The sequence below is a fragment of the Muntiacus reevesi genome, chromosome 5 (assembly GCF_963930625.1).
Source record: "Muntiacus reevesi chromosome 5, mMunRee1.1, whole genome shotgun sequence".
NCBI classification, from domain to species: domain Eukaryota; kingdom Metazoa; phylum Chordata; class Mammalia; order Artiodactyla; family Cervidae; genus Muntiacus; species Muntiacus reevesi.
The window spans coordinates 81508915-81522079 of record NC_089253.1 but is presented as its reverse complement, the minus strand read 5'-3'; the positions used below and the strand labels follow the sequence as shown (position 1 = coordinate 81522079).

General features: G+C 35.3%; 1 protein-coding gene across 3 annotated transcripts in view; it reads left to right on the top strand.

The window, feature by feature from the left end:
• EXO1 (exonuclease 1) overlaps window positions 1–12817 on the top strand; it is a 35899-nt gene extending 23082 nt beyond the window's left edge. For all 3 annotated transcript variants that reach the window (XM_065935641.1, XM_065935642.1, XM_065935643.1), the window contains 4 exons: window positions 1838–2396; window positions 5501–5602; window positions 9996–10189; window positions 12364–12817. In XM_065935641.1, coding sequence (XP_065791713.1) covers window positions 1838–2396; window positions 5501–5602; window positions 9996–10189; window positions 12364–12502 — 994 coding nt within the window. In that variant the 3' untranslated portion in view covers window positions 12503–12817. The remainder of the gene's footprint in view (window positions 1–1837; window positions 2397–5500; window positions 5603–9995; window positions 10190–12363) is intronic.
• The last annotated feature ends 348 nt before the right edge of the window (window positions 12818–13165 follow it).

Genomic DNA, 13165 nt, shown 5'->3' with positions numbered 1-13165 from the left:
TCTCCCATCAGATCTTCTCAAGGAAACATTCACAGTGCAGTGAAATGATCATTTTGATTCTTCCTTTGTTAAAGGAAGAATTAACACCCTCATTAACGGTGTTTGTTAACAATGCAATAATGAAAACACGGCCGCAAAAATGGAAAATGGGTTTCTTGATGATATGTGTTGCTTTATACATTCTAGAAAGTTGACTTCTGTCATTTGGAGAAATTTTTGAAATTTGTGTTTTATGTTGCCTGTTTCAAGACTAGCAGAAGTTATGTGAACCAGACAGCTGCCACAGGTGCCCAGTCACTAATATATATGCCAGTGGTCATTCCCACCCCATTCTTTTTAATGTAACATAACAGGAAATGTGTTAAATATGCAAAAGTTTGTCTCCAGTTGCCTGTCTTTTGAAAGTCTGTTTTATCTATATTATATAGATACTTATCCTAGAATAATGCATATTTACTTTTTGAGATCTAGAAATATAATTAACAGTTAAGTAACACCATAAGCTATTTGGGAAGAAGCAACCATCAACTGGGAGGGGTTCTGGGTTTTAATTCTGTTCTTTGTTGTTGTTCGGTCACCCAGTCATGTCCGACTCTTTGTGACCCCATGGACTGCAGAATACCAGGCTTCCCTGTCCTTCACCATCTCCTGGAGTTTGCTCAGACTCACATCCATTGAGTTGGTGATGCCATCCAACCATCATCCTCTGTTCTTTAGCTGATTAATTTTACAACCTTGGACTCTGTTATTCTAACTTCTCTTACCTATGAAATAATACATAGAAAAATGTTTGGATATCACAGAGGTTATTGTTTGCTGAAAAATGAACTATGAGATCAGATAAAGGAGCTGATGTTTTCTGCTCAATGAAAAACCAAATAAGACTTTTCCTTTCACATGCTGCTTCCTTTCTGCCTTATACCCACACACATGAGCTATGATTTGATGAAAAGGTAAGAGGATTTTTACTCTCAAACATTTAGTAAATATTCAGCTTATCATTTTGGTTTTGAGCTAATGCTTATTAAGGAGGTATATTCTTTGTAAGTTTCATATTTAACTGATCATACGCTTTAGGATTTCCTTTTTAAACCTAAAAATGCTACTTGAATACATCCTTCCGAGTAATGATGCAATCTTTGTTTCATTTATATTGGAGTTTTTAAAATGACTTTTTTAAAGCTACTACCCTGAGTAAGTAGTACCTCTTTAGTAATATAGAATTTAGTAATTGATTTGAAAGTCTTAACCTCAATATTTAAAATAGTATAGAAACATATAGGGTATATAAAAAGCTTGGTAGATTAGTATGCTACAAGTTCCCAGATGGTTTACTACTAGGAGTTAAGCTAAAATGAGAGGTAAATAGCTAATTTATTTTACTTGTATTTTAATTAACTTATTTAATTTGTATTCAAATTACAAAATAAGAGACAATAGTTATTAAGTATCCTTTCTGTTGCTTATTTCTTCATCTGTTCAAATACTTGAGTGTCATGCATGTCTGCTCAGTTGCTCAGGTGTGTCCTACTCTTTTTTGACCTCATGAACTGTAGCCGGTCAGGCTCCTCTGTCCATGGGATTTTCCAAGAGCGCTGGAGTGGGTTGCTCTTACCTGCTCCAGGATATCTTCCTGACCCAGGGATCAAACCCACAGCTCCTGTGGCTCCTGCATTGGCAGGCGGATCAGCCATGTGTAAAATCTATTTTGCCTTTATGTATGAAATTAATGGATTTATTTTTAAAAAGAAGCGACCATCTTTCCATTATAAATGTTGTCACCTTCGTGAGCAAACCCAAATATTTCTGCATTCTTTCCGTTGTTTTTTTCTGTTAGGTTTTTTTCCAATTCTCTGGATTCTGCTGACTGTATATCAAAGAAAGTAAGCAGCCAGCCTCTAGCTGAAACTGCTGTCACAGATAAAGAAACCAATGGAGGTGAACCAGATTGTCTAGAGGACAAGAAGTTGGTTGAAACCAGTGTATCACATAATTCCAGTGAGCGGATTCCAGATGATGTGACTGTGATAGCTGAAGAGTCTCAGTCTTTTAAGACCAACACATTCACGAGGACCATCTCACCACCCACCCTGGGGACACTAAGAAGTTGTTTCAGTTGGTCTGGAAGTCTTGGAGATTTTTCAAGAACTCCGAGCCCGTCTCCAAGCACAGCATTGCAGCAGTTCCGTAGAAAAAGTGATTCTTCCACCTCTCTGCCTGAGAATATTGAGACGTCTGATGTAGCTCCGTTAAAGAGTGATGAGTCAAGTGATGAATCACATCCCTTACATGATGTGGGTTGGTCTTCACAGTCTCAGGAAAGCATGGACTTGTCACCACACAATTTAAATGAATCAAAACTTTCTCAGCCTTCTAGTAGGGATTCAGATTCAGAGGTAAGTCACATTCTGAAGCTTTTATTTTCAAATTCATATATAAGAGAAAATAGGGTGTTAATCAGATAATTGAGGAAATTTTGCTTATGTTATGGAAATAATTGGTTTTTTCACTCTAAACCTTACTGTGTAGAAAGTTCATGTTTTACTCATCTGAAGGGCTTCTCTGTATCTTTTCATATTTTAGACTCTTATACTTTTAATCTAGCTATATATCTTGAATCATCACTATGTTTTTCACACAGTGGAACACAAGTTATGGAACACTTAAGACCTAAGTGTCTCAAGTTGTGAAATACTTAAGACCTAAGAATGATTAGCTTATTGAAGTTATTATAAATTTAATATTTAAATCCTTAATATAGTCTTGAATTCAGACAATGTTTGAAACCTTATAACTAAATGATCCTATTAAGGTGATGGTGTTTGTCTTAAGTTTTAATACTTAAGAAATATATATATTTTCTACTCTTATTATTCTTGTTGAAAGTCCCCTTTATGACAAAACAAGATAGTAATGTACAGGGTTTTATGTTATTCTGTTTAAATTAATAAAAGCATCCTAGCCATTTTTTCTTATTCATAAAATAGCTTTATTCTTATGTAAATAAAATCAAAGCTCCAAATAACTGCTACTCGTAAGACCCAGTGATGTCATATTTTAAAATGACATGATGGCATAAGAGCATTCTTTAAATCTGAGTTATCTCAAATTTACTAATTTAACAGACTTCATTTTATGTTCACAGCTATGGTTACCAAGTTGCAAGAACAATTATAACCTTGGTAATATTTGACAGGATTTCGAGGTCTGATAATCCTGAGTATTAAACCTCTAATAAATCAGTGTCCTGTGTTCCTGTGGTCTGTTGGTCACTTGTGTCCAACTCTTCTGCGACCCCCTGGACTGTAGCCCACCAGGCTCCTCTGTCCAGGGAATTTTCCAGGCAAGAATACTGGAGCGGGTTTCGATTTCCTTCTCCAGGGGATCTTCCTGACCCAGAGATAAAACCCACATCTCTTGTGTCTCCTGCATTGGCAGGCGGATTCTTTATCACTGCACCCAATAAATCAGTATATCTTGTGTTTATCAAAAGGAAAATGTTTTATTCAAGTTCCTAAAGGAAACTTGAGTTGTGTTGGACTCAAAGAAAAAAGCCTAGTTAAAATGTGGAAGCAAATTGTTTTCATTTAGAGAAAGCTGGAATCAGTTTATGTATTCAAATCCAAAATCCATTCCATGTAGTGTTTTTTAAATAAAAGAGGCTTCCCTGGTGGTTCAACTGTAAGGAATCTGCCTGCAATGCAGGAGACGCAGGTTCCATCCCTGGATCAGGAAGATCCCCTGGAAAAGGAACCGGCAACATACTTCAGTACTCTCACCTGGTAAATTCCATGGACAGAGGAACCTGGTGGGGTACAGTCCATGGGGTCTCAAAAGAGTCGGATATGACTTGGCAACTAAACAACAACAAAATGCCAAACCAAACCCTTGAGGCTTTTGCTTCTCTTTTCCTGTTCACTCACTTTGTGTTCAGTTCATCCATACTGGTCTCGAAGACTGTTTCTTTTTATATGAGCCTCCATTTTAATGTCATCTTTTTCATTTTCCATGTCTTACTGCATTTTTCTCGTGGCACTATTTGGGTTCCATCACAGTTGCTGTTTCTTGAACATCTTTCATTAAAAATCACCATCTATTTGTGAGGATGCTTTCAAGTACTCTGAACTCCTTTGGGGTATTTTTGTTCCTTTTCCAGCAGACATCTTCCTGTTTTACTATCTTTGTAAAGCTTTTAGCATGTTTTACTGAGAAGGCTTACCAGCTCACAGCCTACCTCCGCCTATCTGTCTTCTGGGGAATCATTTTTGTGCTTACAGTTACAGAAACATAAATTCTCTCCCCTCACCAAAAAAAAAAACCCACACAAACTAAACTAAGAATCATTCATTAAATCATCTCTTGCCACTTGATATGGCAAATTTCTCTTAGGATAAAAAGATTATATGATTCTGAAGAAAATGCATTGGAGATTTCCATTGGTAGTTCACTGTGAAAAGCAACCACCATATACTCTTATGTTCATTGAGTTCATTAACCCTGTTTGAGATTAATTAATCTTAGGATCTTACTTTTGATCTTTCTTTTAAGAAACAATATAGCCCAGAGTCATCACTACTATGAGCATGGAATGTTAGCACTTCTGTAAGTTATAATCCAAATTTTAAAGGAATATTTTTGACTTTTGGATTGCTTTGTAAGTATATAATGCTATGTAGAATCCCAAGATAAATATCTATTGTTTTAAATCCTCTTTAAAAATGCAGAAATGTAAAGTCTCCTGAATTTATTTATTTACTTTCCAAAGTCCTTGAAAGGGTACAACGTCACATGGATTCTGTATCCACTGGCTTAAGCAAGAAGGTTGCTTAGAAATTTGGCATGAAGCATGCCATTTTTCCCATGAACATGAGATGCCCTTCCTCAGATTACTCTGATTTTGTTCTTTGCTTTGTACACACAGAAGCATATCTCTTGACTTGATAGAAGTCAGTTTCATCTCAGGTATATGTCCGCTCAGTCGTGTCCAACTCTTTGTGACCCTATGGACATAGCCCACCAGCCTCCTATGTCCGTGGAATTCTCCAGGCAAGAATACTAGAGTAAATTGCCATTCCCTTCTCCAGGGGGTCATCCCGACCCAGGAGTCATACCCGGGTCTTCTGCATTGCAGGCAGATTCTTTACTGTCTCAGCCACCAGGCATAAACACCTTCAACTTTAAGAAGAGCTGTGTGTTCCTTCTGGTTCTGGAGACCCCACCTAGAGCTTTTTAATCTATATTTTATACAATTTACTTCTCCAGCTGAAATTTCTTACTAGTTTTCTGTAGTGAAACTGGCAAAGATCATTCTTTCCACATTAATTTTCTTTTATTGTATTTCATGTTTTTAATACTTTTTTTCTTCTGAGAAGTTACATTTTATTTACACCGATTTTTCTCAATTTACTTATTCTATGTTTTGTTGAGTATTGGTCAGTTGTCATAAAATCTTGATAGTAAAAATCTAATTTTGCTTTATTTTTCGATCTTGGGGATCTAGGAATCTGATTGCAATTTTAAGCCACTTGATAAACAAGGTAATCAGAAATCCAAGCTACACTTGTTTCATTTTTCGAAGAAAGACACGCTTCTAAGAAACAAGGTAAAACACTTATTTAAATTACTTTTAGATTTCAGAAGCAGGGCATGCTTATTACCAGGAAATAGGAATATAAGCAAAATTAAAACTCAAAGTGCCTGTATTCTTATTACACAAAAATGTCTACCTTCAGATCTTTTCGGACCATATTTGTACTTGATTTGTATTGGGTTGGCCAAAAAGTTCCTCCAATTTTTAAGTAAAAATAAAAGACAAGTTTTTCATTTTCACCAAGAACTTTATTGATCAACGTATTCATTGTTTTGTTCCACTCCCCTCTGCCATTTTCCAGGCAACTTCGTAACTCTATCTTCCCAAAACTTTTTATCATTTTGAGTAAAGAATCGTTCCAGGTACATTATTTTAAAAATTTTATGGAGACCAAAATAAATGAAAATCTGAAGTTATAATATCTGAATGTGGCTGTTGAATCAGAAGACCAGTCAAGCTGTAAGTTTTTGCGTGGTCATCAGAGAAACCTTGTGGTATCCTGATGGTATATTATACGTTTTCTGTTGACTCTTCATCCAGTGCTGCTTTCAGGTGGTCCAGCTGGGAGCAGTACTTGTTGGAATTAATTGTTTGATTTTCCAGAAGGAACTCATAATAGAGGACTCCTTTCCAATCCCACCATGTACACATCACTTTCTTGGATAAAGACTGTCCTTCAATATGGTTGGTAGTTCATTTCACTTGCCCCATGATCTCTTCTGCTCCACATTGTTGAACAGTATCCACTTTTGATTGCCTGTCACAATTTGTTTTTTATATCGGAATGTTTTAATTATGTTTAAGTAGAAAGTCACATGCAGAAATACTGTCAAGAAGGTTTTTTTTCACTTATGTGGAACCTAAACTTCAAAACAATTAACGTAAGCAAGCTGATGCATATGATTTTCAACATTTGATTTGGATATTTCGAATATGTGAGCAAGCTATCTCCTGTGTGGTATAACTTTGATCTCAGTTTATGTCTCCCTTTGATCACTGTCAACTTGAATTGGTCTACCTGACCATGGATCTTCGTCTAGCGAGAAATTTTTACCTTTCTTGGAATGAAAAGTGAAAAATGAAAGTGAAAGTTGCTCAGTCATGTCCAACTCTTTGCAACCCCATGAGCTATACAGTCCATGGAATTCTCCAGACGAGAATACTGGAGTGGGTAGCCTTTCCCTTCTCCAGGGGATCTTCCCAATCCAGAGATTGAAGCCAGGTCTCCTGCATTGCAGGTGGAGTCTTTACCACCTGAACCACAAGGGAAGCCCAAGAATACTGGAGTGGGTAGCCTATCCCTTCTCCAGCAGGTCTTCCTGACCCTGGAATCGAACCAGGGTCTCCTGCATTGCAGGTGGATTCTTTACCAACTGAGCTATCAGGGAATAATAAAGTATAATATTGCCAAAAATATTTTTTAAATCCCATCTTCAATATTAAAATGACTGCACAGAAATTCACTAATTTTGTTTTTTTTTTTTTAAAGCACACTAATATGAAAGCTGTCACAATGCAATCTAACAATTGTTTCAAATGAAGTTATAGACAAGGAACTGCTATTAGAGCCATCTTATGGAAAAAACCTAATGAACATTTTGGCCAACCTAATAGGTGTTTTAAGTTGTGAAACCTGGGTTTGTTTTTTTTTTTATAGTATATAAAGATCTATTTCATGTACTTAAGTGACATTACTAATAATGACTAATATATGCCATGGTGTGGGTTTAACTAATCTTCTTATGTTTGTCCTTTACTCTAAAAATTTTTGTTATACCAAACAGTACTGCAATGAAGATTTTGTTGCTAAACATTTGAGTACTATACACATTCCTGATTTTTCATGGGGATGAATTCTGTGGAGTGGTATTACTGGTCCAAGGGCAAGTATGGTGTAAAGCTTTGATGTGTATTGCAAAAAGTCCTTCTAGAAACTGGGTCCCTGATAAGTCAAGGGCTTTTTTCAATCAGACTATATAAATATTTGTGTTACTGCATAGTGAAAGCTCATAAGTCAAAAGCCCATTTTATATATTAAGTATCTTGCCAATATCAAAATACTAATTCCTAACTTAAAAACAGGCAACAGACATGAACAGAGATGACAACAGCAAAAAGGCACGTTCAACCTCATTAGTAATCAAATAACATGAATTAAAGTAATAAAATATAATTTCTTACCTCGTATTTTTCCAAAAATTTTTAATTTACTGAATTTTATAGGGGTATAAAGTGCTGTATAATCACATTTAAGATCGCATAATCCTATTAATTGGTATGATTAATTATCCCAATAATTAATTAATTAGGATAATAATTACTTAGGGTAATCATATTTAGGAGAATAAGAATTGCTGTGCCATTTCTGGAAAGCAATTTGAAAGAGTTTAAATAATTTAACCCAGTAAGTACATTCTAGAACTTGAGCCTAAAGAGATAATGAGAATTTAAGTACAAGACTACTTATTCTTGCATTGGTTGCAGTAGTGAATAATTGGGGGAAAAAAATCTAAATATCTAAAAAATAAGGGTGTGAAATACATTAAATATGTTGTTGGTTTTAGTGGGCATATATTATTTTTCTTATATAAGAAAACTATATTTATATAGTTAATACGTTACTTTCTAATGTTTATTTGTAAAAGCATAGAAACTTTACAAACCTTTTAATAAGTGATCTAGTGTATCTGTTTGAAAGAAGGTCATAAGTGAAAGTTGCCCAGTCATGGCCGGCTTTCTGGGGACCCCATGAACTGTACAGTCCAGGGACTTCTCCAGGCCAGGATACTGGAGTGGTAGCTGTTCTCTTCTCCAGGGGATCTTCCCAACCCAGGGATCGAATCCGGGTCTCCTGCATTGCAGATGGATTCTTTACTAGCTGAACCAACAGGAAATATAAGTTTCTTTTAAAAATCTCTGAGTGAGAAAGACTTTTTCAAACAGATCCTGTGTTGTAAAAATGTCCATATTATTTTTGAATGAAAAGGGAAACAATGCTATTAAATAATATGTGTAGCATGGTGTTTTTGTTTGCTTAAATGCTTGAAAATACGCATATTGTATATGTTTGTGTGTGTGTGTGTGTGTGTGTGTGTGTTAGTCATTTAGTCGTATCCGACTCGTTGTGACCCCCATGGACTGTAGCCCACCAGTCTCCTCTGTCCATGGGATTTTCCAGGCAAGAATGCTATAGGGGGTTGCCATTCCCTTCTCCAGGGGATCTTCTCGACCCAGAGATTGAACCCGGATCTCCTGCACTGCAGGCAGATTCTTTACTATCTGAACCTCCGGGGAAGCCCATGTTTGTATAATCATGGTAAAAAGTCTGGAAAGATATTAAAATTATTTGCAGTGATAGGACTAAAGATGTAGAAAGTACTTTCTCAAAAGAAGTTACGTCTGGACATTCAACCGTCATCTTTTTATTATTATTATACTTTCAGATTTGCATTGTCAATGTTTTAACTGTCACTTCTATTTTGGTGACAGCTCCCCAGATGAACCTTCCCTCTTGCTCCCTGGTGTCCATCTTCAGTATATAAAATCAAGCTCATCTTTCTTTTTTAACCTATAACCAGTACTTCTTAAAGCACTTAGCTGTAATAATATTTGCTCTGGGTCACTTAGTTTCAAAATCTTAGGGTTGTCCTCTTTCTTTATAACTTCCAGATGAATCCTTCTTTTTCAAGGGCTAAAGAAAAACAATCAAGACATCTATACCTATCTAAATCCTGTTTCTTTCTCTGTCTTATTTCTTGCTCTCCTTTTTTCCAATCACCTACATCCTAATTTAATATTACATCTTTCAGGTGTGAAGCTTTCCATTCTTTATACACCCTCTACTAGGTTCATCAATTTTAAATCCTTGTTTTATATTACCACACTCATACTGTCCTAAAAAAAAAAAAAATAAAATAACAAAACTGTAATGGCTCCACATTTCCAGCAGCATACAAGTCAATGGATTCAAGGCACAGATAAAGACAAATATCATATGATATCATTTAATCATGGCATCTTTTTTAAAAAAATGATACAAATGAACTGATTTACAAATCAGAAATAGAGTCACAGACATAGAAAACAAACTTAAGTTGCCATAGGGGATAGTGGGGAAAGTAGGGTAGGGATATAAGCTAGGTGTTGGGGATTAACATATATACACTGCTGCTGCTGCTGCTGCTAAGTTGCTTCTGTCTTTTCTTTTGTAACTCTTGAATTTAGGTACATGGATCACCTGTTAAAAATATTATGTAAGTTTTGCAGACCTAAACTCACTTTTGCACATTGATTATAGGTTATTTTTATTCCAGTTTATAAATAATTTTGTTTCAGTGTATAAAGTTTGAGATTAAAGGTAGTTTGTCTTAACACAGTAGTATTAAAACAAGCATTTAATCTTCAGATTCCTGGGCTGTATAAATCCAGTTCTGTGGACAATCTTTCTACAACCAAGATCAAACCTTTAGTACCTGCCAGAGCCAGTGGGCTGAGCAAGAAGCCATCAAGCATCTGTAAGAGAAATCATCACAATGCCGAGAACAAGCCAGAACTTCAGATCAAAATCAATGAACTCTGGAAAAATTTTGTATTTAAAAAGTGAGTTACTGTGTTACTGATTCTAAAATAGGATAAATCATTTTTTTCCTATAGTCTCAATTCCTGTCTCCTCTTTCTGTTTTCATATGAATCAGTTTCTTTTTTTCTTATCCTTAGGGTTTTAATTTCCTCTGGTCCCTGTAACTGACTCTTCTGTATCTTCTTTTTAGTGAAAAGATGGCCAACTGAAAACCTCAGTTCTCAGCCTGGCTTTGGGGTCTCTATGTTGTCAAGCAAGCTACTTTTCCAGGGCTTATGTGCCTCAGCTTTTTTTCCTTCTAAAAGTTGTTTCATACTTGAGAATGGAAAGATAATGCTGTATGGTTACTTCTAGACTTAAGGCAGTTTGTTTCCCTAAATTACCACATCTAAAATGGGAAGAATCAATGAGTTTATGAGTTTATATGATGAATTAGCCAGATTTCTACTGGATATGGCAAACATTGTTTGAAGAGAGTTGACCCTACATACATCTACAATTTTTGAACTGCATTACTTCCGTTAGACAACAAAATTGATCACAGAGTAGCATCACTTTGTAATTAATCTATTTTCTTGTTCTTATTACAGCAAATGTGCTAAGAATAAAAGCAAAGAGAAAGGGGTGGGGGGAGGTGACTTACATGGGATGATAAGATTAAACTTTACCTAGTAGAAATTGTTATCACAATCAGATGAGATAGTATGAATGGAAATACTTTGTAATAAGTGCTGGACAATTATTTTTTACTTTACATTGTGTAAAGTCTAGATTAAACCATATAGCAGCAGTTCTCAAGCTTTTTGCCTTTAGGAACACTTTATGGTCTAAAAAACTACTGAGAACTCAGAAGTACTTTGGTTTATGTGGATTATATCTGTCAACATTTAACCATCTTAGGAATTAAAAGGGACATCTAGAAAATATTTATTTATTTTTAAATAACAACAATCTCATTTCATCTTAAAATTGACAGTACAAAACTATGTTTTTCAAAACAAAAGTGAGAATGACATGGCTTTATATTTTTGCAAATCTTTTCTGTCCAATTTAAGGAACTGAGCTGGATTCTTATATCTCCTTTGTTTGATTTGTTATGCTTTAGTTGAGTTATATGAAGAAAATCTGATCCCACATGTAAATGCACTTTAGCATAATAGCATTTTTTATTTAATTTTAATTTTTCTTCTTTTATATTACACCAAAATTCAGTAGGTGGTAGTTTCTTAAAAGTTGTAGTATAGGATATGAAACCATATCAATTGATTTTTATACTCTGTATAACATTACAGTCCACTGGCTCATATTGTATTTTGGTGTGCATCTTTTACTCATTCATAGTTTTATAACATTGGTGCAGATAATTTGAAAAATGTGGACTTATTGAGTTGTGCTTATCTTTCAATTGTTGACACATTTTATTATACAATACTTTAAAAAATCACAGTCTTGCCAGCAAAGTCTTTTAAGTATTGGGAAGGTGTCAAGGGGCAGATATAAGTTTTCCAAAATTCTAATTTTCTCTGGAAAGTTTGAATTTTGTCTCTGGCAACAAAATGCTGTTAGGTTTTGTTTTTTTTTTTACTTAGAAATAACAAACAATCTCTGTTCATTTTAGACAAGCCCTTTGCTAAATACTTAAATTTGAATTTCCATGGTGAGACTGACCTTTTTTTTAGTACTATTAGTATTTCTTAAACAGTTTGGTGATATTGTGTTGATTTGTTGCCAGCAGCTTTACTTATTATCAGCACAAATGTCCTTTTTTGGATTATCGGTACAAGTGTCAGCACAGTATGAAAAGCAGATAAAGTCTAAATACTATTATGAAAATAATTTTAAATATTATAAACCCTCCAAAAGGGCCTTGGGAATAGGATTAATTTTTATAGACATAGAACTTCCTTCCAAAATTTGGGAGCGGGGAAGGAGTAAAAAGATAGGACTTAAACGCTTGTTCATGCTTCACTCATGCTGCTCCTCAGCCAGACTTGAGAAGGGTGCTAGAAAGAACAAAACTCAAGTTTTACGGGGCGTACTCAGAGCAGAATTTGATTGTGTTACGTAATGAATTGAGGGAAATTACACAGTAGAGGTTCTTATCCTCTTTATATTCCTCTATTCTGTCCAGGCAGATTATTCTCTAATAAACACTACCATAAAAACACCAAATTCATTTTATTATATTTTGCAGAGATTCTGAAAAGCTTCCTTCTTGTAAGAAGCCAGATCCCCTGTCTCCAGTCAAAGATAACATCCAGCTAACTCCAGAGGAAGAGGATATTTTTAAGAATTCTGAATGTATGCGTGTTCAGAGAGCGCTATTCCAGTAAATGCAAGCAGCTGGGAGACTGTTGCCTGCAAGAGAATCTCTATCAATTTCAAGTCCTGTTTGGAAATGAGGCCATTCTGAAAGATTTGTTCTTAGATCTATGCTATTTATTTTAAATAGAACACAATTTTTTATAATAATTATGTAACTGTTCTTGTTTGGCTTTTTATATTTTTGTAAGAAGCTAACTAGAGAAATAACTTTGGAAAATCTACTCTACGACTTCCCCTGTGGTCCAGAGGCTAAGACTCCTTGCACCGAATGCAGGGGACCTGGGTTCGACCCCTGATCAAGGAGCTAGATCCCACTTGCCACAACTAAGGGTTCTCATGCTGCAACTAAGACCCAGTGCAGCCAAAATAAATAGTTTTAAAACAAAAATCTATTCTAAAGATTTCTATAATGTTGTCAAATACAAAGATGGTAAATGGAAAACCACAATTCTGTAATCATTTTATACTATAAGAAATTACTGTACTTTTCCATGCTTTCATTTTTTTTCACCTGCCTTTCCTGTCTTTCAGAGTTGAATTGGAAATACAGTTGCTAGGATGGGAGGGGTAGTTGGAAGGGTTAAAGATCATTGCATAAATGGAACAGGGCTCTGTTATCCCTGAAGAGTTTGGTAGGTTACAGATTGACAGTGAAGGAAAATTGCCTTCAG